At 47.7% G+C, this 24,065-nt stretch overlaps 2 protein-coding genes across 6 annotated transcripts in view; both read left to right on the top strand.

The window, feature by feature from the left end:
• The window catches only part of ITK (IL2 inducible T cell kinase), a 30,311-nt gene extending 14,297 nt beyond the window's left edge, over nt 1–16,014 (top strand). Inside the window, exons 3-17 of the mRNA XM_013176057.3 lie at nt 596–677; nt 2,066–2,194; nt 2,836–2,876; nt 3,706–3,857; nt 4,432–4,497; nt 4,680–4,734; nt 6,755–6,834; nt 7,471–7,607; nt 8,359–8,433; nt 9,126–9,297; nt 9,565–9,781; nt 10,225–10,289; nt 10,372–10,490; nt 12,669–12,826; nt 13,354–16,014. Of these exons, the coding sequence (XP_013031511.2) occupies nt 596–677; nt 2,066–2,194; nt 2,836–2,876; nt 3,706–3,857; nt 4,432–4,497; nt 4,680–4,734; nt 6,755–6,834; nt 7,471–7,607; nt 8,359–8,433; nt 9,126–9,297; nt 9,565–9,781; nt 10,225–10,289; nt 10,372–10,490; nt 12,669–12,826; nt 13,354–13,425 (1,620 nt within the window). The 3' untranslated portion in view covers nt 13,426–16,014. The remainder of the gene's footprint in view (nt 1–595; nt 678–2,065; nt 2,195–2,835; nt 2,877–3,705; nt 3,858–4,431; nt 4,498–4,679; nt 4,735–6,754; nt 6,835–7,470; nt 7,608–8,358; nt 8,434–9,125; nt 9,298–9,564; nt 9,782–10,224; nt 10,290–10,371; nt 10,491–12,668; nt 12,827–13,353) is intronic.
• Nucleotides 16,015–17,715: 1,701 nt separating this feature from the next.
• Nucleotides 17,716–24,065, top strand: part of CYFIP2 (cytoplasmic FMR1 interacting protein 2) — a 53,554-nt gene continuing 47,204 nt past the window's right edge. Inside the window, exons 1-2 of one of the 5 annotated variants that reach the window (XM_066977240.1) lie at nt 17,716–17,933; nt 23,921–24,061. In XM_066977240.1, the coding sequence (XP_066833341.1) occupies nt 23,945–24,061 (117 nt within the window). In that variant the 5' untranslated portion in view covers nt 17,716–17,933; nt 23,921–23,944. Of the gene's footprint in view, nt 17,934–21,352; nt 23,209–23,279; nt 23,510–23,920; nt 24,062–24,065 lie in introns of those variants that run through there. The other 4 variants (XM_048057144.2, XM_048057141.2, XM_066977241.1 and 1 more) reach the window with 4 other exon arrangements.

Genomic DNA, 24,065 nt, shown 5'->3' on the forward strand with positions numbered 1-24,065 from the left:
AGAACAAGCTTATGAAACCAGCATCCTGGCTGCTCATTGTTTGTCTGCTCTTGCTTCTTATTTCCTCGCTATAATCCCCGTGAAAGCTATTAAAAACTGAAAAATGATAGTAATCCAAAAAATCTCCAGGGAGTTGCTTGGGATTTATACTTACACAAGAAAAGTTAAATTTGGCTCTTAGATTTTAAGTGAACATGCCTTGAAAGAAACTGCTGAGAACAGATGGCATTTCCCCAGAGGTACTTTAGAAGAATAAACCACGGTCAGCAAGAAATGGGCTGGCTTCTGTGCAAATGAAGATTGCTACATCTCCATTGATTTCACTGGCATTTCTTAACAACATAAAATTGATCTAAAATATTACTCATCTGGAATTCTTCCTTGATCAGGTATTCTACTCAGTTTTAGAGAAGCAAAAGGCACTGAGGTTATGAGATGTCACTGAACAGGGCCTGTGTACTCCACGTGCTCACAGCATCATTTTGTAATTTGTTGGTATGGGGGCTGCTACCTGTTTCTTTCAGTGATTCCATTGTACCCAGTGTATCTGGGATTGTTTCTAACGGCTGGCTCCCTTCTTTACTCCCCTCTCCAGATCATCCATGATAACTACATACTCTACGTGTTTGCACCCAATCGCGAGAGTCGGCAGAGATGGGTCTCTACACTGAAGGAAGGTAACAAAACCCCTGCACCCACCTAATTGTTGAAGTTACTTAACCCAGAGCAGTTTTCTCAAAACCTGTAATGCCAAGAAAATGTGCAAGAGGAATTAAGTCTTGCATCTAAACATGCAACGCAATAACTGGGAGTGCAGCTATGGAATTAAATGTATTTGCAATTTTTGTGCGTGTGTTTTCAGCAGCAATAGAAAACTTGGACATGGAATGCTTTTTTTGCCTCTTTCAAGGATCAACTATTAATATGTTACTGTAATTTGAGGTTTCTTATGTAGGAAGAGATGAGAAATTACATTAGGGTACTTTTTAAAAAATAAATTAATATGTTCTGGGTACATTTCTCAGCTCTGATTAACAGAGTCGTTGTTTATATGACAACCTTATTACAGAATCATGATTATTAAGAAACATTTTTGTGGGTAGCTTTCATTTCCTGTTCACCTCCTGAATTGCACTGTGGTTCATTACAATGGTTCTGAAGTGAAGGTACAATACCTAACCACTGCATGCAGAAATGAAGCACAGTACTTGACATAGGGAAGGTGTTGTTTAGATACATAAAAATTGCATCAGGCTTCCCTTGAAGCTTTCTCCTGCTTTATAAGACAAGCTTCTGTATTGTTCATTCTGAAAATATTGTGCCTGATTGAGATATTATTGAGTTCGTGTATTTAGTCTTGCAACCAGTTATTCCCCTTCTGGGAAGAACCTGCTCCAAGTTTTTGATTTATCACCTCCTCTAATTCAACGTTTTCAAATAGTTTCTTGAAACAGGCCAGCAGATTTATTTTTTTTTTTGTCTTTTTAGGAAATTATTATTGTGGATAGAGATCATGAGCTTCAAACAGAAGGACCTTTAATTGCTCATACAGAGATTCAAGACTGGCATTTACATGCACAAAAAATATTTGGAGTTGGCGAATGCCAGCTTGTACAGCTCCTTCTGAACACCAAGCCAAAGCAGCAGAGTCTATATCCTATGTATATACATACTGCAGAGCTGTAGTTTTTTATGAGAATCATCAGTACATGGCGTACCAGGTTTTCTTTCTTTTTTGAGACCTTCTTTCTCTGGTTTTGGTGTTTAACAGTTTAAAGAGATAGTCACGTTGGTAGGATTCTGCTCTCGCACAGTACAGAGGTATGAGTTCCATCACAGGTAGGAAGGCTATCCCTTCAGAGTGATGGTGGCATTCACTCCTTCCAGGAGAAAGGAAAATATTAACAAAGAAGTCTGATAATATTCACCCAAGCCTGGTTTGAAAAGAAGAAGCTTCTTTTGTGCAGATTATTTCCATTCAGTTTTACATGCCTTTCAGAGATGACATCAATACAAATAAACACATTTTTTTACTCCTCCTTTCTCTTTCTCTATCATTTTCCAGAAACCAGGAACAACAACAGTTTAGTCTCCAAGTATCATCCAGACTTTTGGATAGATGGCAAGTGGAGATGCTGTGCTCAGACAGAGAAGATGGCAGTTGGCTGTATAGAGTATGACCCCACCAGAAATGGTATGGGAATTTTTAAGACCATCCTGACCTTGAAAATATGTATTCCTAGGAAAAAAGTAAAGGATTAAATCTGCCTTGTACAGAACATCAAAGAATACCATGTTATATCTGCAGCAAGAGATCTTGCTGGCTTCCTGGGACATTCTTTATTCTGGCTCGTCTTTCACTATGTATGATACTCTTTGTTGTGAATTAACATTTTCCTCGGTGGAATGTTTCATGCTGTCTCAGGAATTAGATTGAAAACTAAGAACTTGATCAGCTGTGGTCTGTCAATAAGCTGTTAACAACTTTCTTAAGATATACAGATTCATCCCTGTGTGTCCTATTTTGTCCTAATCGTATTTCCTCTGTACTTTCAATGACCAGGTGTAATCTTTACTTTGTCTACTAAAAAAGTCTGTAGGTACTGGCAGATAGGGATGTCAATCTTTCTTTACCCAGGACTTTTTCCCTTGTGTTGGCATGATTCCTTATGTAATATGTATATCAGTTTCAAACACGCTGTGTGGCTGAGAGTCACTTGTGTAGGTGCAGGCTGCTGGTACATCTTACTCTAAAAGTCCAAGGCTTGATATTCACTATTTCTGTATGGTTTTGTCCAGATCTCTTTCAAATTAGGTTTCTTGATTTCATTTCAGCCTCAAAGAAGCCACTTCCTCCCACTCCTGAAGATAACTGGGTGAGTGCAGTGAGGCACGATAAGCTGTCCTTAGTGTCCTGTGTGCTTAAGTAGGTGAAAATATGTTCATTAATGTTCATCATGGCGCAGTGACCTAGAATATCACCCGTGATAATATTCCCTGGGATTTTCTCTTGCCTTTTCCTTTTTTTCTTTCTTTTTCTTTCCATAAGTTATAAATCAGCAGCATCCCACTACAGCTAGATTCAGTCCTGCAAAGACAGCTTGGTTTTACAAATAGCTTTCCAATCGTGAGGGAAGCTTCAATGGTTGTTGGGTTTTTGTTTTGTTTTGTTTTGTTTTTTCAAACTATAGAAAGGGAAACTGGGAAAGGGGGTGGATATGAGAATAGTACTCATATCTGCAAAAGCTGCTGTGGAGAGGAACAGAGTAAATCGTTTTGCAAACCCACTTGTGGATTTGGACAAAATCTCATAGGCTTACACAATAAGAAGTGAGAAGTAGGGTCAACCTAAGTCCATCTAGGGAGGTCCTGAAGATTTTATCACTGGAGGCTTTTGATTGGAGTTTAGGAAACATCTGTGACAAACAGATCAGACAGAGGTAATCCTGCCCTGAGCTTCAGAGAAGGAGTAGATAACTATTTTCTGTGCAAGTGATTTTTTTTATGAACTTCACATTATAAAAAACCTCATATTGCTAATGTAACCCACCATGCACCTGGGGTGCCTTCCTAGCTTTGAGGATTTTGAACCCAGCAGACCGTGTATAGCACACACCAGTGCTGCCAGGGCAATATCATTTTAGACAGCATACCATTGATGTTTATGAATATGAGTATGATGAGCCTTTTTCCTAATTTGTGCAGAAATTGTTGCTAGACACAAAGGAAGCCTTAGTCATGGCCATATACGACTATGAAGCCCAGAACCCGCAGGAGCTGACGTTACAATACAATGAGGAATATTATGTGATTGACAGCTCTGAGGAACATTGGTGGCTGATTCAAGATAAGAACGGGTAAGTCCCTTTTCCACAGCCAATTTACAAATCCTTTCTAAATCCAAGTTTCTCATCCATTAACATACATGCTGGCCTCTAGTGTAACTTTCATGAAGTATCTTCTGATATGTAGAACAAAGAGCAATGGAAGGCTTCTTGCCTTTGATGCTGCTTGTATCCAGGCAGCTGAAGAAAATGGATCTAAAAGTTAATTTTTTGAAGCGCAGTCTAGTTCAGACTGATACGTGCTGTCGAACGTGGAGAAAAAAAAATGTGAAAACTGGAATGCACAGAGCATATTTGTGTGTTCCCTTTGGGGATAACTAACACAAAAAAGAAATTATAGGATCCTGAATGTGAACAGTGATGGAGTCTGTGCATTACTTCTCTTTAATCTCCCCTTGTTTAACCAGTCTGGGGAGGATATCAGTTGTTTCCTTTTCCCAGTAACCCTGCTAAATACATAAAAAACAGCATTTATGTCATGCAAAGAGCAAGACTTCTGGCAGGCAAATCTTTCAGGGCTTACTCCCACAGATGTAGAGAAAATCCTGTCTGTCTAGCACGCTCATGCTGTATCGCATTTTAACAGGCATGAAGGCTACGTGCCAAGTAGCTACCTGGCGGAAAAATCACCCGAGAATCTGCAAATATATGAGTAAGTTGTGCCTACGTTTGTCTTGTACCTCTAAGCACCCTGGATTTGTTACAGAAGCTACAAACCCCACTTCCCCACCCCGCAATCTGTGCTGGTGCTAGTGCTGGGGCTAGCACGGAGGCTTTTTGGCAGGAACTTTAATAGCCTAGAAGTGCTGACTCGGAGTCCTTTGATGTTTTCAGATGGTACAATAAGAACATCAGCAGAAGCAAAGCAGAAATGCTCCTCAAGGATGAGGTAAGCCCGTGTTACGTGTGGGTCAGATGGGCAGTAATAATTAATTAATGACAACTGAGGAGCGAGGTATGGGACCAGCAGGGATCCGCAGCAGCCGGGTGTGGGCAGCGACCTGTGTCACCCTCCTCCAGGGCAGGAGAGGGTGATGGAAAACACCGTTTCAGAACACCGTGTCAGCCGAAAACTGTGATTTTAGCTTATTGTTTCTGTCTCTGCAGGAGGCTGAAAATGCCAGTAATTCTCAGAAAATCTAACTGGTCTCGTGCTGAAGTATTTTGGGTGAAAGCCAAAAGTATAGGTTGGCGTTTTGTTTAGTTCTGTCTGTGTGTGCGTGCGTATGAGCATGCATCTTTAATTTTTCAGTAGAGACAGAGTTTTCCACTGAAAATTGTCATGAAAATAAAAAGTATGCCCTGCTTGTTCAAATTTTCCACACAAATTCAACCTCAGTTTTTAAAATAGCTCTTTCACTAACAGGAGACTCAAGTAAGATCCTGGATGATAGTATTTTATGAAAATAAAAGCTTTTCTATGCAGTTTAAAAAAATATCTTTTATCTCCTATATACTCCTTATAGGACGTATCCACACATGGTTTAGTGAGCTCATTTTTCCTTTGGGTCCTACCAGAACAGCTTTTCTGTGGCAGCTCTCACCAAGAGAACCAGAAGACCTCTGATTCAAAGCCTCCCAGCCCTCACAAGTCCCTCAAAAAATGCGGCCAAGCACACGAGTGATCTTCAGCCAGCCTTGCTGTCAAGTGAGAGGGAAGGGCAAGAATGGAACTTAAAGCATCTCAGGCAGGATGCTGCCTCCAGCACTTGTCTACCTGTGCAAGCAAGGAGGCTGAGGCAGGGCGCACTTGGTGGATCAGCTTTGCACCACATGTTGTGGGTGGTCTTTGTCTGACAAAGCTGATAAAGCTTCTTCCACCTTTATCAGACAAAAGACATTCACGGCTTGCTGTGTGTCTTCTACCAATATTAGCACAGTGCTGAAGTGAAGGAAGTCTGGTTTTAGGTAGAAGTTTTTATAGATACAGAAATGGATAGAGGGCACATACAAATGGAGGAACTCTACCAGGTAAAACAAAGCAAAACTAATCCAGCAGTTGGGATGCCAGATGAAAAGCATCTTTGTGTGCAAACAGAAGAAAACCACGTTTTTTATTACCAGTGTATAGAGCACCACAGCACGTTACATCCAAAATGTTATGTTAAATCTTCTCCTCTGCCATCTGATCCATCACTGCTTGGCCCTGCCTGATCATGGCCTAGGACACATTTCAGCATTCAGATGAGTAGAAAGCAATTACAGTGAAAAATTAAAATGGAAAATTGTTTTTTGAGTGCCAGAGTGGAGGAAGCTTGCTTTTCTAAGCATTTATATTTAGATACTGGATGACCAGGGTACCTGAGAAAGCATGGGATCTTGTCCAAGTTTTTCCCAGTTCTGGGAAATTGGTAAATTATCTTTCCTACACTCCTGTATGGATTCTCTGGTGTTGAATAAATTGCACCTCTGTTCTGTAGTTTCTCTCCCTGTGGAGAGCACTAAGAGGGGTTTGTGTTTCCACTCGGCTGCCCATTTTCATTGAACTTGCATGAAATTAATATCACCACTGTTCTGCTAGATAAGGTTGAAAGCCATCAATGGGTTCAAAATTTCTAGAGGAGAGGCTTGGAGGGACAGAGAGACACGCACTCACTTGTATCCACCCCCACACATACTAAGCATGATCTGATCACATAATTCTCATTTCCTCAGGAAACTAGGCTAAAAATATATAGCACCCAAGAAAGACCAGCTGAGTGTACCTGCAGGCCCTGGGCAGACACCAGAGCAGTGCATGGAACAGCAACCTCCATCGGTTGGCTGATGGCTCATTTTTTTCCTACATATTTAGCACATCCTCATGTCTGAGCAGTAGAGATGGCTGAAACAAGCAGAGCTTGCCCCCGGCCCACTTCTTTTTTCCATGATGTCTCTAACCAGTTTTCTCTCCTTTGCTCTTCTTACAGGGTAGGGAAGGTGCCTTCATGGTGAGAGACTCAAGGCAGCCTGGCATGTACACAGTCTCTGTTTTCACCAAAGCATTAAGGTACGGCTGAGCTAAGCAGCTTTTCACATCAATTACATCAATGAAATGGCTTCTGAGAGTGTAATCTCTGTAGTTGTTTTGGCATTATAAAGAGAGAGCAAAAGGCTCATGAAAATGATAGAGAAAAACGCTTCCAAAAAAGGCAGAAGAGTTAGCTGCCTTTTGCAAAACAAAGGGTATTAAAGGCTCCACTTCTCCCTGCATCTAAATAACTGCCTATAAATAGCCCCTTAAACATCACCAGGGTTGTAATTTTGTTGAATTGCCATCCCAACTGAACTGTCTGTAGGATCAAGATAGACTCATTTGAGGTGGAAAATACAAGACTAGTGAAAGGGTTTCTGTCATGGGGCAGAAAGTTTTGTTTCAGAAAGAAGAGGCAGAGAAACTTGGTACTCAACCTGCTCTTATCAGGAAACCTCAGCCTTTCTAGAGATGAGACCATCTACGAGTTACAGGGAGAACATACAAACACACACCATTGTTAGCAATTGCAGCTCACTCCTTGCTCCTCTCCCATTCCTTCTGCGTAAGGAAGGTTCTTTTTACTTGCTCTCTGCTCTTCCATCTATACCCCAAATTCCTGTCTTTTTGTTGTGACCTGTTTTTTCTCAAAGAAAAACTCATCTTTTTCAGCACGGATAACAATCCTGTTATAAAACATTATCACATCAACGAAACAACAGACTTTCCCAAGCGATATTATTTGGCAGAAAAGCATGTGTTTGACTGCATCCCTGAACTCATCAACTATCACCAGCACAATGCAGCAGGTGAGTGAAGGCTGAGGCCAGCGAGGGAAGTTGTTCTTCTACCGTGCAGCCAGGTGACTGTTTTGAACGAAGGAAGTCTCTCAAGACCTCCATCCTTACAGTGAAATGTTATCTTGGCACTTGGATGTCAGTAAAAACATCACCTTGACTCAGCTTTCAGCATTACATCTTCATTTTGGTGGTCCTTCTAAGGCTGAGGATGACCAACACAGATGTTGTATGTCATACTGATATACCACAGAGAGCCCTTTCAGTCTCTGGAGTCCATGGGAGTGTGTCAGCACTGCCAGACCAAGCTACCTGCTTGAGTTACACTGCAGTGCCTTCTTGCTCAGGAGGTGATATAGCTCTGGGCCTTGACTTGACACAAAGTCAGGGACTTGGCCAGGATGCATAGCCAAACGTGGGAGGCATCAAAGACTCCCGCCCCTACAGCTCAGGTGTACCAAGGGAAACCCTGGCTTCAAATATACCTACAAATCAAAGGTATTCTTTAGAATTCCTTCAGAGTTAATACAAATTCATATTTACTGACAGAGCAAAAATGGTAAGTAAATTGAAACTGCTCAGAACTGGCTTCCTTTGAGCAGGCAGGAAATCACACTCTGATAGAGGTTCAGCTGCCCTCAAGTGGAGCTGAGAACTCAGTACAATAAATCTGCTTCCAGTGTACAGACTCCTTTCTGGGAGGGAGCCATGCTTCCCATGACTGTGACAATAACTGGATCCTACCTTTCCCTCTGTTATACAGGCCTTGTCACTCGTTTGCGATATGCAGTCTCTTCTTGGAGGAAAAAGGCCCCAATCACCGCAGGTCTGAGCTATGGTATGGAGCTACTGTCTTGACCGTTTGGGAATCACATTCCTCCCTCATTAGCTGGGTGATCCTGAATATCCCCATTGATACTGATGAATACTTGTGTGACTATCACAACAACAAATAGCTTTCTTCAGACCTTTACATTGTCTATGTTTTCATCTTTGTCATTACCATTGGTGACCAAATGATCTGATCCTGCAAAGTCAATGTCTTGAGGAAGGTGCTGAGGACCCCAGGGTCTCACTGAAGTCAACATTAGGTACTGAAATTAATGCTGAACAAAGGTGATGGGAGCAGGAGCGTAGCATAACTTGCCAAAAGCTGAGTCCCTCCCGAAAGATGCCTCCATCTGACTACAGAATTTTACTGGTATTGTTTTTATTGTAATTCCTGTAGACATCACAGAAACTCAAAAACATACTGTTCTTAGTAGTGCACGTATGCACAGTAGATACAATCCTCCCTGAAGAACTGGATAGACAAGAAAAATAGGAGAAAAAAAGGAATGTTGTTATTCCTAGTCTTGAACATGAACTGCAACATGGACTAGTCAAATGAGATACCAAAGGTCAGACAGATAATTTGAGGGAGAGTTAGCAACTCTCACTCAGAGTCCTGTCTTAATGTTTAACCCACAAAAGCTTTTTCTTTGACATTTTAACATGAGATCCTTACTCTTTCTTCTTCACAATCAACAGGAAAATTGGTCATTAATCCCTCAGAGCTCACCCGTGTACAGGAAATTGGCAGTGGTCAGTTTGGGGTGGTTTACCTTGGCTACTGGCTGGAGAAAACAAAAGTAGCCATAAAGACCATTCGTGAAGGAGCAATGTCTGAAGAGGATTTTATTGAGGAAGCTAAAGTATTGATGTAAGTAGTAGTTTGACTGGATGATTTTCCACGCAGAAATATCCTTTGTTAACCACTACCTTTGAAATTGGACTATATTTAATGCAAAACCAGCTTGAAGTTAGACTTGGTCTACATATTTTCTCTTTTCTGCATTCATAGTTCATAGTTGGACTTTGCAGAGTGCAACAGAGTGACAAAAGCGGGTTGTTTATAACAATTTCCGTAAGGACAGATGGGACTGAGCATATTTCAGCCTCTTTTTCCACCTTCCCTCATTGTCCACAGGAAGCTGTCTCATTCCAAACTAGTCCAGCTTTATGGCGTGTGCTTTGAGAACACTCCCATATGCCTGGTGTTTGAGTTCATGGAGCACGGTTGCTTGTCTGACTACCTCAGGAGCCAGCGGGGCACTTTTTCAAAAGAAACCCTCCTGGGGATGTGCCAAGATGTGTGCGAAGGAATGGCTTATCTGGAAGAAAATTCTGTTATCCACAGAGACCTGGTATGTTGCTCCCTGACAGACATTTTCTCCACTCCAGCTGGCCTTGTTCCCTTCCTTAATTTCAGCTTTCATTTTATTTTATTTTCAATAGCTTCAATTACATAGTGGACAATCGAGCTGCCTCATTCACTGCTGCCATTTTGCTAGGGAGCAGGGACTGTGGGTGGCTGTGGATAATCAGAGTCTGTCTCTGCCCCTTCTGGGCAGCAAAGGCAAGCTGGTCAGACTGATGGCTGACCGTGTTCCTGGCAACAGGAGCATGCAGGCTGTAAAACGTGCAGAAAGCATTAGGACTCCAAGTTCTCACCTTTTTTGTATGGTAGGATGTCACTTTGATTCTCCTGTTTTTAAGCACTGTCTGCTGTACTGGGCTAAAAGCAGCTAAGTGTCTGTGACAGCCTTTCAGCGCTGACCTTCTGCCTTTGCACCTTCTTTTCTTGCAGGCTGCTCGGAACTGTCTGGTGGGGGAGTCCCAAGTGGTCAAAGTGTCTGACTTTGGGATGTCGAGGTAATGCCACCAGGGCTGCACACGGGGGGCTGGCAGGGGGCAGGGGGGTTGCTCAGCACGCTCCCTTCTTTTTGTTTTCCAGGATTGTCCTTGATGATCAGTACACCAGCTCCACGGGCACCAAGTTTCCAGTCAAATGGTCTGCCCCAGAGGTTTTCTCCTACAGCAACTACAGCACCAAATCAGACGTTTGGTCATTTGGTAAGAACCTCTCATCAGAATGGAAATGCACTGAATAAACACCAGCTCAGAAAAAAACAGGGGCTTAGTGCTCAAGTAAAATGCCCTAAATAGTGCATCTTCTGAGTCCCAATTGTGTTTTGCCTGAAAAGCAGCTTAGAAAAGCAAGCCCAAATCAGTGAAGTGAAAGGAAAGAATAGTAAACTGCCTAGACACTTTGACACACCTCAGATACTTCCAATTTTATGTATTATACCTGTACAATGTCATATAATAGCAAACAACAATCTCTATTTCATGATGTCATAGAATAAGTGACCAAGAAAATGTTGGAGAGTCACTGACAAGGCTTATGAGGAAGAGAAAGGAAAGAGATTTAGGGACTCCATCTCTCTGCATGTCAGTCCTGGGCACTCAAGCTTCACTCAAACCCTCTGCTTTACAAAGTTTGTTTTGCTTACTCCGTTTGCTCTATGCTGATCTGAAAATATTATTTCAGTGCTGACATTTTCCCACCTAATGTCCTGCTCCCTGATGCATTGTTTTACGATTTGCATCTGTTCTTTGGTCTCCCTTCTGGACCCTGATAGATAAGAAAGCTGTTGTATATTTTTTCCTCAAAATCATTGGCACTGGAGATAACAAAGGCTATTCCCTGGCCTGTTGATCTGGCACTGTGATGTATCTGGCCCATCTCCAGCTAACATGCAAATAATGGCAGTGCGGAATGAAGTGGTGCAGTGTGCGGCACACAGCACACAGTCAATGGGGTGCCACTCAGCTCCGGGCCTCGCAGTAAATAATGCAGGATTATAACCTTTGCTAGTCTGTGCTCGTGAATTCTGTGCTTCCCTCTCCCTTTACTGGGCTCTGCTGTGCAGTTCGTGCTGGGTGAGGCTGTGCCTTCCGGGGGGGGGGGCTGTGAGCAGTGTGGTGAGAGCTGGGTGCTCAGACCCACGCAGCTCCTTCGAGAACCCAACCCAGAGATGCTTCCATTCCTCTTTGGTGTCCCCTGGCATGTGGAGGAGGCTGTCAGCACTTTCCACATAATAACAAGGGGCAACACTGCCAGTGGAGCTAGCTCTGACACCTCACAGCAAAGTGGCAGTGACATGGGAAGAGATGCTGCCTCAGTAAGGACGTTCTTCTGCTTCATAAATCAGAAACTGCTGAGCGGTAATGTACATTTAGGGCCACTGTAAGAGCCAGATGCCTCCAAAAAGTGTGCTCAGCTTGATTTACAGTCCAGCCAAGCTGGGTGAAGACGGCTCACGCCAGTTTCAGGGCTGAATGAAATAGTTGTGAGCTTTGTTTGCACCGGTCAGTCCTCCTTAGTGAGATCTGCAGGCGCCAGTGCTGCGCATTGCTGGCATTTTTACCTGCCCCTCCAGTGGCATTGCACAAGAGGATTCCTGTTTCATCCCATGGTCTCATGACTGTGAGATGCTTTCTGCTCCACTGCAGTGTGTTCACCTCTTCTGCCAGGCCTGAAGTCCTGCTGTGCTCAGGAGAACAAAATGGGTGTGAGGAATTCCCAGTGCCCAGAATCCGCACCCTGGGGGAGTACAGCTGCTTGGCTTAGTGTTCAGCAGAGCCAGTGTCACTGGTGGGGAGCTGCAATCTCATTGCATCTTCCTATTTGAATAATTAGAAGCTGGAAAGCAGGCATTCCCTAGCAAAGTTGACTGGGGAGCTACACAACTATATTTCAGATCTGTCTATCTGTCTGTTTTCTTACACAGTGTGAACATGGTTTACCAAGACAGTCATATTAGGTGAATGAAGGAATTAAACCTAATAATAACACAAGTAACTTGCATTCATTCCATCTGCTGACCCTCTCTCATCCGAGGGCCAACTGCAATGCATTCCACCACAATTTTGTCTGTCTGTCTGTCTTCCACCACACTAGAAAAACATGAGTTTCTGCACTGCTCTGAACAGTAATCATAGGAAATTATTTCAGTGTTTAGGGAAAGGGAAAATACGTGCTGCAGTCCTGTGACATTCCACCATGATTGCACATCCACAGCTGCGTTAGGGCGTGATTTTTCAGATGCATGCTCAGAATCTGGGTGAGAATGCTTTTTCAAGTAACAGACACCAACACTGACCTGCAAAGAGCAGGTGGAAGGGGGCTGTGGGCCTGCTGAAGATGTTACCTGCTTCTTTGTGACTGGTCTCATTTGTTTGGTTTAGGAGTGCTGATGTGGGAGGTCTTCAGTGAAGGTAAAATGCCCTATGAGAACCGCACCAACGGAGAAGTGGTGGAAGAAATCAATGCAGGATTTCGGCTCTACAAACCCAAGCTGGCCTCCAAGGCTATTTATGAGGTCATGAGCCACTGCTGGAGCATGGTTAGTATTTCACTGGGAGAGCCCTAGTTCTCACCAGCAAGAGCTCTCTCCCCATTAGTGTTTAGGAGATGCTCACATGCTAACACAGGATCAAATCCTGGACGTGAGGTACTTTTTAGCTTTCATCTGTGTTAGCAATCTGAGTTAAACCCTGGACTCTGGTTTTTATTTAAGCTGCTATCTCTATAGAATGTGTTGACTCAACTGAGAAGTCTATGTAGCACACTTCAGTTAATTCAGCAGTTTGCTTCCTAAGAAAGCTACGTATCAGTGAAGCTCAGTTTTAATACGGACGGTAAAAATGACAGCCAACCCATTACAAGGTCTTAGTGTCCTCTAGGGAAAATTCACTGCTAGTAGAAAAAGAAACATTGCACAGAAGGAACCTCATTCTTCCATTGGCATTTTCTCTGTAAGAATGGATTTTATTCCTGTAAAAGCTCAGTTTTGTCACAAAGTTTTCCTTTCTAACCTCACCATTCCTCTCAAGCTGACGTTAATGTTCTCCCTCTCTCTCCCCTGCTCAGAGGAAAGAAGACCGCCCATCCTTTTCTCTTCTGCTCTATCAGCTGAGTGAAATCTCTGAGTGTGATCTGTAATCATGGCACTGGCCGCTAAGTGAAGCTGAGAGTCCTGAGAGGGCAGATGGCTGGATTTTCCCCACACAAGCATTAACAGGAATCCTCTCACCATAGACACTTGTCGTATGCCTGGGGAGAAGGAGAGGGCAGAGGCCAGTACTTCCAGACAGACAAGATATCCTCAGGTCTTCCAGAGCACAGGCACAGGCCATGGACTGGCCAGGAAAGTGGTTTGCATCTTACAAGCAGAACCAGCAATTGAGCACAGATTCCTGCGCCACACAATCCAGCAAGTGTATTTCTCATGAAGATACAGCCTCAAAAGTAAGAGATCTGGCATTGCTATTCCAGTTCTGTGAACTCCCAAATTAAGGTCTTCCCTGAGGAAGAAGAAAAATCAAAACAAAACAAAACGAAAAACAACTATCTTTGGCTGAGGAGGAACATTTAGACATTTCCATGGCTCTCTAATTCAGAGTGGGCTGGACCTGAAAGCTGTGAACAGGAATAAACCTGGGACACAAGGGAACAAGCTGGATTTAGTGTCTGCATTTTTGATGCTGATATTTCAAGGTGGTTTTGTTCTCCCTTTACATGATCTTCTCTGAAACTGTGGCTTAACAGAAACAGGACTGTGGTATCCCATAAGCTGAAGAGGTGTCTGCATGTTCACCCAAGTTTGTAAGGGAGGAAGAAAAAAAAGCAGTGTGCTGAAGAGTCTTGAAATTCTCTCAAATTTGTGTAGTGAGTGGGAAAACGGGACTCTCCGATGGGGAAAAAAAGGCAAAGCTGAAAGTTTGTATTCATTTTTTCTTCAGTCTTTCTACATCAGAAAAGAGACCACCAATTTCTCTGAACCACGTACGGAGGACTCAGCAGGGCAAAGTGCTGGGTGTCTGTAGCCCAGGAGAAGACGGGATCCCACGATCTGACTGCCTGTGAGAGGCACAGGAACCTCCTCCAGAACCAGTGTGTTCGGAGGGAAGGAGCCAGAGGGCGCTGGAAGGGTAGCCCTGAGGAGGAAACATGCAGAGTGTGTGATCAGTGCACCAACGATAATGAGAAGTTTTCGCTCACTTCAAAGAGCAACTGAATCATCACAAGTAGAGAGTTTTCCATCTCTTCTCTGAACAAACCGGTGAATCCTCTAGGGACTGATCAAAGAAAGAAAGGCTTATGCAAACGGACTGCCTGGGTACTTCTCGATGAGTTCCACATTATGTGGTGACAGCGCGGGTACTTCAATTAAAGTCTACCTTTTCTCTGCAAGACAGACACTGATTTGACATAACCAACCTCCAAAACAGAAGCATGTGTGTTAGTGTCCTGTAGAATTTGTAAGATCAGGATTTCTGCTAAGCATTAACAATAACTAGGGAAGCCAAGAGGCCTCACAGATGCTATGTGCATATATTCAATATGTATTTTGGATGTTCCTGTGTTTGGGCAAGCTAGGACATGGGTAAACCTTATGTGACAACAGTTTACAAAAAGTCTGAGGTGCAAACTTCCAGCAGCAATTTCTCATGTCATTACAGAAGTCAAGATCAAAGATGTTTGCCAAGAAAAATGGAACAAGGAAATACTGTAATCCTATGATCTCACATATCCTGTGTCAAACTATTTCTTCATAGAAGGAAGTTAAATTTTTGGTACTTTTAGGACCAATGGTTCTAGAGTAGCTTTTAGGAGCCAGAATCTTTTCAGGTTTATGGATACAAGCAAGACATGGTTCCTGCCCTATGCATCTTCCCCCTTTGCTTTGTTTCCATGTTATTTTCCTTCTACAAGTATAACCCAGAGTGACTCTCCCAAGCAAGGAGAATCCTAACATTCAGACCAGAGGTTGTCAATCCAAACCAGGGTCAGAGTGCTACCTTCAGGTCAGGACTGCTGCCAAAATCCCTCAGCAGTCTGAACCTACATGTGGAATATGAACATATACAAAACAGATTTTGATTTCTTGCCTATAGTGAATTTAAGCTAAATTCCTCATTGTCCTTCTCACCCTTTTAGTCCGAATTAGCCTGCCGTCACATTCCCATGGTGCTAACTTTGGTGTTTAAACAACGAAATTTTCAGTAGCCCTACGCATGTTGAAGTGTACATCTACAGCTAAGTTTGAGGCCAGCTGGCCATAACCCCACTCTGTCCCCCACCCCACTTAGAGGAGCCATACAACCGCAGGATGCTCTGAAACGGTTCTTCCCTGGACACAAACACCCAGCCCACGGCAGGGGTATCCACAGGCTCACAAAGCCCAGCTTCTGGCTTGCTGCCCTTTCCATCCAGGGAGCAACCAGGGATCTGTCAAGACTGAGGAAGTTGCTATTATGTAGCAGCAGTATTGCTCTTCTAAGAAATGTTTTGGAGGCCATATTTATGTTTGATGAAATAAATGTAATATTTATTAGCTAGGGAGCATTGCACAAAATAATATTGTAATGTCTTACGTTTGGTCTTCTTTAGCAGGAATTTCTATGTACACAATATATATTTTTACAAATAATAAAAATACTTTGTCCCAACTGTGGCTTTCACTATATGTCAGCAAAAATGCAAAAAAACACCCTTATGCTTTCATAATCACACACCCTGCCCTTTCATGAAATCCTCCCCACCAAGAAGCAAACAGGCTTCTTCTGGCTTTCTGCAATATCTTCTGTTCCCGGAGCTACGGCTGTGTTCTGGGGTTACGTTACGTGCTGGCTTGGAAAGTATTAGGAAGCCGTGTCCTGGTCCCACTGCTCTGTCCCAGCACGTCCCCAGCCTGCTGCTATGGTGAGCACTGGCACAAGGCTGGTGGGCCTGCCCCCCCCGCCAGTCCTCCCATCCTGCAGCGATCTGCACGATAAACGCAAAGTTCGTTCCCTTATTCTGTAATCTAAGACAGCAGCACAGAGCAGAAAATTAAAATAGTGTCACAACAGTTGTTGAATTCCCATCACCCTGAGCCTGGCTGATAACAGGAGCAGGTTAAACTGTACAAAAAAAAAAAAAATGTCCACAGCAGTTTTTACTGCCACAGGTTTCTTGAACTGACCTTGTTTCACCCACGGCCTCAGAGCAATATTAGCTGTGAAATCTCCCAGATCTGCAATAATAATGTCCACTTACTGATTTTTTCTGACAAGCAATAAATAGTAAAAAGAGGAATGATGGCTACAAAATGTTCCAGTTAAAGGTGAGATAGAAGAAATGCCACAGAGGGGAATGAGAAGAGCCTACACAGAGAGATGCAGATTTGTTCGGGTATACTCCTGTCTGCTAAAACAAAGACTGATTCTAAGATTGCTGTACTGCTTCGTGGTTTGCAGACCCCAGTGCCTTCACCCATTGCATTCTTTCAACTGATAGCAGCAGATTTAAGGTGTAAACCTGGCAGCCAAGCTTCCCCGTGGAGCCGACACGTCCCCGTGGGGAGCCTGCGCTCCACGGCAAGCTCAGCTCCAAGCTAGCCTGGACAACAGAGCCACAGCCTCTAAGGGATCGGTAGCGGTCACCCTAACGCAGGAAGGGCCAGATGGCAACCTGCTTGTAGCACAGGCTGATGCTTAGGGAAGGGACACTGCCAAGGCCACCAAGGAAATGTATCTAGACATAAACCTGGACTTTCAGCAGTCTTGCTTATCCACCAATGTCTTTCAACCAGCAGCAGCAGCAGAAGCTGAGAGGGCTGACAGAAAATGAATGAAGGCCCCATCCAGGGTTTGCATCAGTTACGGCGAGGAGCTGCTGCTCTGCAGGTTGTAAGAGGTCCAGTTCGGATTTCACGCTGCATCTGAAGAGCCGTATCGAAGCCTTACAAAGCAGCATGGGCAGAAGGACTGGAAACTTGTCCCCGAAGAAACGCCAGATGCCAAAAACGCCAAAAGGAAGCTCTTTGGCATGCAGTGCTGACTCAGAAAAAGCTCGGAGCTCGGAGCAAAGGCATCGCCTCCTGCCTTCCACCCCTTGCACGCCCCAGCCCCCCAAGGCTCTGCGTGCGTTTTAAGCACAAACCTTTCACCACCAGCCCGGCTCAAACCTCCGGGCGGTACCTCGGGGCGGCGGCACCCCGGCACCCAGCCAGGGGGCCCTGCCTCCCCGGGACCCCCGGCAGCCCCTTCCCCTCCCTAGCGCTGCCTGCCCCAGCGGAGGGGCGCGCATCCCCCGGGTACCCCCCGGGGCACCCCCGCGCATCCCCCGCGCACCCCCAGCGCACCCCCCGGGCTCCCCCCGCGCACCCCCCGGGCTCCCCCCGCGCACCCCCCTTGCAGCCCGGGGGGGAGGAGCCGCTCTCCCCGCTCCAGCCCCTTCCCTCGCCGGGGGCCGGGGCTCCCCCCGCCGCCGTGCGGAGGGGCCGGCGGAGAGCCGCGGAAGTGCACTTGCTGCAGCCATTTCCTGCTCTTTGTGCGGGCGGCGCGGAGCATCCCGGCGAGCTGCGCCCCCCCCCACCCCCCCACCTCGCCCCTTACCCTTCCCTAATCCCCCAGGACCCCCCCCCCCACCTTTGGTCCACCCCCCCCCCTCACTCCGAGCGCCAGGTGAGCGGGGCGGGGGTGGGAGCGCCGCGCTGCGCGGGGGCTGCGCGGGGATGCAGCTCCGCGGCCCCCGGTCGGGATGGGTTTGGGGTTTTTATTTTTTTTGGGGGGGGGTGTCGCGATGGGGGTGCCCCCCCCCTTAGGGTGGGAGGCCCTGGCGGGCCGGGATGTGCGAGGATGTATCCCATAATGCTCCGTGCTACCTGCGGCAGGCAGCCCCCCCGCCGGCCTGACGGGCAAGGCGCCGGAGGTGGGGGGGGGGGATGACAAAAATCCCCTTCGCCCCTTCTAGGATGGGGGGGGGGGGGGGAAAGCGCCGAGCAGCCCCCGGCCCGGTGGGCGCTGCAGGCCCCGCGGTGATGGCAGCGCTCCCCGCAGCCCGGTGGCGGCGATGCTGCCCCCACCCCGGTGGGGGGGGGGGGAAAGGAGGGGGAAGAGGCGATGGAGGGGGGGCTGCGGGGCCAGGGGCGGGAGCTGGCCCTAGGGGGGGTCAGGGTGGGGGTCCCCAGAGGGTCCCCAGCGGGTCCCCAGTCAGCACCCGCCGGGAGAAGATGGTGCGCAGGGCGAGGAGGGGAGCGGGGGGATGCTGAGCCGGGGGGGGGCTGCGGCGGGCAGGGGGCCTTGACGGTTATCCAGGGTCGTGTTTTGGGGTCGGTGGGAGCTGGGGGAACGTCCCCCGTCCCCAAAATTCCCCTCCGCCCGGGCGGAGGCCGTGAGCGGGGAGCGTTCCTTTGTAGGCAACTTTCCAGGCGAGGAGGCTGGAAACGCATCCCGCTGGGAGGAAGGGATGGCTCCTGGGGGGGGCTGGGGGGGCTGGGTAGGGATGGGGGGAAAAAGAGGCACATGCTGGATCCCCCCTCCACCCCCCCCCGTGCTTACTGGGCCTTATTCTGCCGGCTGAGCTGGGGAAGGAAGAGGGTGCCGGTTGGGCGCCCTACGAGGAGGCCGCCAGCGGCACAGCTTGCCCCCCTTCGCCATCTGCCGCTTTCCCCAGGGGGGGTTCAGGCCGCCAGGCTCAGACCACAAAGATTTTGCGGAATTAGGCCGGGCTGTGGCACCCCCGGCACCCCGCCTGCCCCGCACGGGTAGCCAGAGGAGAGCGCGCTCGTGTTCGGCGCGGTGACAGTTGTCAGAGGTTGGGCACCGCGATGGGTGGCCAGCCCGCTATTTTGGTGTCTGTCACAGCCCTGTAATTCTAGGGTAATTCCCTACAAAGGATAATTCCTTTCTCCCTTTCTCTGTACAGCTAATTGCTATTCATGAAGCCCGAGGAATATGGAAAATCTTCCATTTTCTGACCCGGGTCTCTTTAGCAAAGCAGACTATCCTATCATAATAAGAACTTTATTAACAAACAGTTATCGTATTTGCATGAAAAGAGGATGATCATTTCTGGAAGATCAGTAATTGTCCAACTATTAACAGTGCATTTATGTATGGTTTAAATTCTCAGTAAGTGCTTTGACTGTCAGCAAAGGAGTTTGCCTGGAAACTTGCTCTAAATTTCTCAACTATATTGGAAATGTAGCTTCCTATACCAGCCTTCTGCCTTGACCCTCTTTCTTTGGCAGCAGAAAAATTTGATCAATTTATTCTATAAGAAATAAATTCCAAATAAAATGTTGCTGAGAGACAGAGCTGGCATAGATGGCTGGAACTCTGCCCTAATGGGATGGCTGGAAACGTAGAGTGGAGATGCAGACCAACAGCTTCAGGAGCTGGGCACTTTGGCTTCCTTTTTGGATGGGAAGGGTGATTTCACAGTCATTAACGCCTGTGTCTGTGCAGGGCAGGAGCCCAGCTCTGCCAGCCTTGCTCATCCTGGCTGTGTTTATCTGCTTATGCAAAGAAGCTCCTGACTGGCGTGGTGTTGAAATTACAAGTGATTCTTAGAGCATGCAAGGAGGGTTTGATGACATGCATCCTAAACCACAGGGGATGTTAATCTCGTGAATTTTAGGCAAGGGTAAAACTAACCTTTTACACCCCAAAGTTACTCTACTTGACTGAAAGTACGTTGTCGGCCAGCAGCGTTTACCCTCCTCTTGCTGTGAGGCAACGGGTACCAGAAATGTCCTGCTGTGTGCCTGAGACATCAGTCAGCTGGGCACTTGGGCCAGTATGCTTCCTGACCATGGGTTAAAGGCTTTTTTGGAGTAAGGGGGGAAGCATTATCACAGGGGCAAAAATAAATTACGTGACGTTCCCAGGTTACCCAGGGGCTGGGCATCAGAGCTGGAGACAAATCCCAAATCCCCTGGAGGTGACCAGAAGTTTGCCCTTTTCCTCCATATCACCATCTCCCCATCAAAAGTCATTTTGCTGCTCGTATCACCCCAGGCTTGCAGGACGCAGAGTTACTGCCAATCTCCAGTATTCCTGTTGTTTCTTTCCTCCTTTCCTGCCCTTGGTCGCTCCTGCAGCCCCAGCATGGATGCGTGCTGTAGGAGCAGGTGAGCTGCAAACCCGAAGCAGCCCGTGCCACTTCCCCAGCGCTCTCAGCTGCGCAGCTTCGAAGCAAAGCGCACATGCATGCAACATATTCATTATGGCCCTGCTTTCAGAAGTCTTCCTTTGTTCCCCCAAGCTGCTCTAACAATAAAGGCTTCTTTGTTCCTCTCGCTGTGAAGAAGATGATACTGCACGGACACTTCTGGGCAAGCATTTCAGCAGGGAAGGTAGGACCTGGCCTGCGATTGTGAGCTCAGGCATCAGGGATGTCCGTCCTCACTCCTTCTCAAAGCCTTGCTACGCTCTCTAGGCTGCTCTCACGACAGATTTACCTTAATTTCAGCTACAGAGTGGTGGGGCTGTGCCTGTGGATGCTGTGTGGCTGGCGTGCCTGGGGTTGGCACTTTGGGCAGGTGGGACGGGGCGCACCGAGCATCGCCTGCCCCAGGGGGACCACAGCAACGGGAGGAAGAAGTTTCTGCAGCGGATGGGCAGGAAGTATGGGCAGCTCTCGTCAGCACCGCTGCTCATCAGCAGAAGCTGTAATTAGCCCTTTGGCCATGTCTCTGCTCCCCAGGGTTTCACCAGGGCGGGGCTGGCTCCTGCCAGGCTCACGTTCGGTTCTGCCTAAACTCATGTTGCCGGAGGAGCATCAGCCTCTGATCAGTGGCAGGACACGCAGAAGAAAATAGTTTCGAGAGGCAACTTGTAGCAGCCCAAGAGTCCACGCGGGCAGGATATGTTTCCTGTGTGAGAAGGAAAGCCTTACCCCGCAGCCCATGCGTTATGGTAACAGAAAAGCCCCGTTTGGGGCACGCCGCCGTGCTCCACCCCGGGCGGCGCGGCCGCAGCCCCACGTGTGCTGGCACAGGAAGGAAGCGCTGCCGGTGAGCCGCAGGCAGAGCTGGCACGGCTCTGCTGGGGTTGGGGGGTAAGGCTTAACGAGGACTTTTTGGTGGGTGCCCCCAGGACCTCCGTAGTCCCCTGGGCTGGAGTCTCTTGGTCGCTGAATGGAGGGGGTGAGGTTGGATGCGGCAGGGCAGCGCCTGTGCCATGGGGAATTGCTTGAGGCTGCTCCTCCGGGGATGCTCTGGGGTGGGGATCCTGGTCTGCCGGCCCTGGGCCAGTGTCCCCTCCATCGTGTGCTGCCAGCTGCAGGGCTGCCCTCTGCCACGGCTTGCCAAGGGCCTGAGACCCAGAGGAAGTCCCGACTGACCTCACTGTTCCCCTTCGTCTCCTTAGCTTCTGCCACTGCGCTGAAGAAAACATAGAATTGAAACTGGGAGTGCCCGTCACTCCCGGCGATGTTGCAGTGAGGACTCATCTGGTAAACCCACAAAGTCTGGGCAGTTTTTCCACCTGGATCCCGGTTCTTGCACTCTGCTCAGCCGTGGCAAAGCACGGGGTGGGCTGTGGCCAGGGCTGATAGCTTGCCAGTGCTCGAGGCTTCCTCTTCTGTTCGTTATTTCTACGTGGTACCTCCCTTCCTGCAGCTGAGTGCCAGACGCATGGGGCAGGGGCTGTTGGCTTCTTGCAGGTTCGTGCCGTGGCCAGCACCACAGGTCTGCAACACTGAATTGGGACCCAGATCTCCTGCTCAGAACAGGACAGAGCGGCTGCTTTGGGCAGTTACTGCACCTTGTTACAGGCAGCAACTGGGGCCAAACGGGGTGAAGGGGGGAAAAAAGAAATTTGAGCGAGTAGGGAAGGGGCTGCTTGAGAATTCTTTTCTCCAGATACTTATTTCATGGTTCTTCAAGCTGCAAATACAACCAAGCCGGTTCCTCGGCTGCCTGGTGCCCTGGGGAGGCGTTTGGGGAGGTGACGTGGGTTTTACCAGGCTCAGAGATGTTGTTGCAGCTCCTGTGTGCAGACAGCAGGCCCTCTTCTCACCAACATGAAGCCACCCCAGGGCTGCAGGCTGCCCGCATCCCCCTTGGCCGTGCTCCTCGCTGCGTGCATGGGTGTCTGTCTGTGGCCATCCCGCAGCCATTGTCCTTCCGTGCTCCCAGCGCTGGAAACGAAAAGCAAACTTGTATTCGGGGAAACAGTGACTCAATTAAAAACAACAACACGAAAAAAGGACCTAGGGGAATTGTAGCAGATTATCAGCTGAACGGGAGCGCCTGCGGAGCTGCTGTTGTGACCAAGGATATGGTGGTGAGCAGGAAGGGACACGGTGTTACTTTTCTATCTGGCACTTGCGCAGGCGTTGCTGGAGCCCTGTGTCCTGCTACGATGTCTGTGCTTCGGCAAACAAAGCTGCAGAATTGGATCAAGCTTAGAGAAAAGCCAAGGAGATGATGAACGGATTGGAAAATATACCCGATAACAAGGCAGTCGAGGAGCTCGGCCCGCTTGCCTGAGCAGAAGTGAAGGTTGCAGGGTGTCTGTATTGAAATCCGCGAGTGTCTTGATGGGAACTTTGAGCTCTGTTGAGCTCTACTGTGTTGCAGATTAAAGTGATAAAACCCGATGGCTCGCATTAGGAACTAGACAGGCTCCAACTGGTAAAAAAAGCGCTCCTCGAAGGAGGGGCGATCTGCTAATCGAACAACATGTCAGTTCTCAAAGCCAGTTCTCTCTACAAATATCTAAATACAGCTGCGTGTTTTCCGAGAGGACAGGCTCCAGGTCAGCCACGGCTCCTGCACATGGATTAGGCATTAACTGGGGGAGCCCGGTGGCGGTGGTTATACAAGTGCTCAGCCCGGATGACAGCAGCGTCCCTCCGTGCTTGCGCATGCCAAGGTGAAGAGCAAAAGAGATCAGGGACAGAGGGGTTGATCCTGCGTTTCAGCTTGTCTGCGTCGGTGCTCGGCACGGGGTAATCACCAGCGAGCTCTTTCAGAACCCTTTCCCTTTGCTTTTTATTTGTGTGCAGCTGGCACCGTCTCAGGACACCGCCGGTGGCAGCTGCAGGGCAGGCTGGGGCTGGGCAGGGGCCACTGCGTGTCTGGTTAAAGCAAGGAAATTTTTGTTTTTAGCAGCAACTTCTTTTTTTTTTTTGCTGCTTGAGCTGCCAGAGCCTGACTGTGCAGAAGCCAATTCTTTCCAGTTCACCTGTGAAAATGCGCTTCGGTGTTTACAGTTTCCAGCTCTGCTCATGTATGTGGGAAGGTGATCATGTGAGTGTCAGCGCTGGTCATGCTTTTCTAATCACGCTGCTTCAAGAGAGATTTTGGAAAGCACCACTTTGCATTTTGGAGTGCAAGCTTTCACTTGAGGCTGCTTAAGCTGCACTGCAGCCCCCAGCTGTTTTGTGTCTCCAGCAGTTTTGCATAGAGTTAAGTAAAGGAGGACATGGGTGGGTGGCTGTGTTCCTCTTGTTCTGCATTCCTGCTGTGTTATTGAGTCATGGAAGGAGAGATGACACAGAGATATAGGTTAAATACACAAGAAAAGGAAAACAAGATGAACCAGGATCATATCGTCTGCGGTGCAAGCTAGTCCTGGTTCCAGTTTTATCCTTTGGTGCTTTCCCACTGAGTCTTCTGGCTGCTGACTGTCTATCACCCTCTCTTTTCCTTTGGATCTAGCGTGGAAACTGAAGAGCCAGAACCATGACCACCCACGTCACGCTAGAGGACGCCCTGTCCAACGTGGACTTGCTGGAGGAGCTGCCCCTGCCCGACCAGCAGCCATGCATCGAACCACCCCCTTCCTCCATCATGTACCAGGTAC

Source organism: Anser cygnoides, chromosome 14, assembly GCF_040182565.1.
Source record: "Anser cygnoides isolate HZ-2024a breed goose chromosome 14, Taihu_goose_T2T_genome, whole genome shotgun sequence".
Taxonomy (NCBI): Eukaryota; Metazoa; Chordata; class Aves; order Anseriformes; family Anatidae; genus Anser; species Anser cygnoides.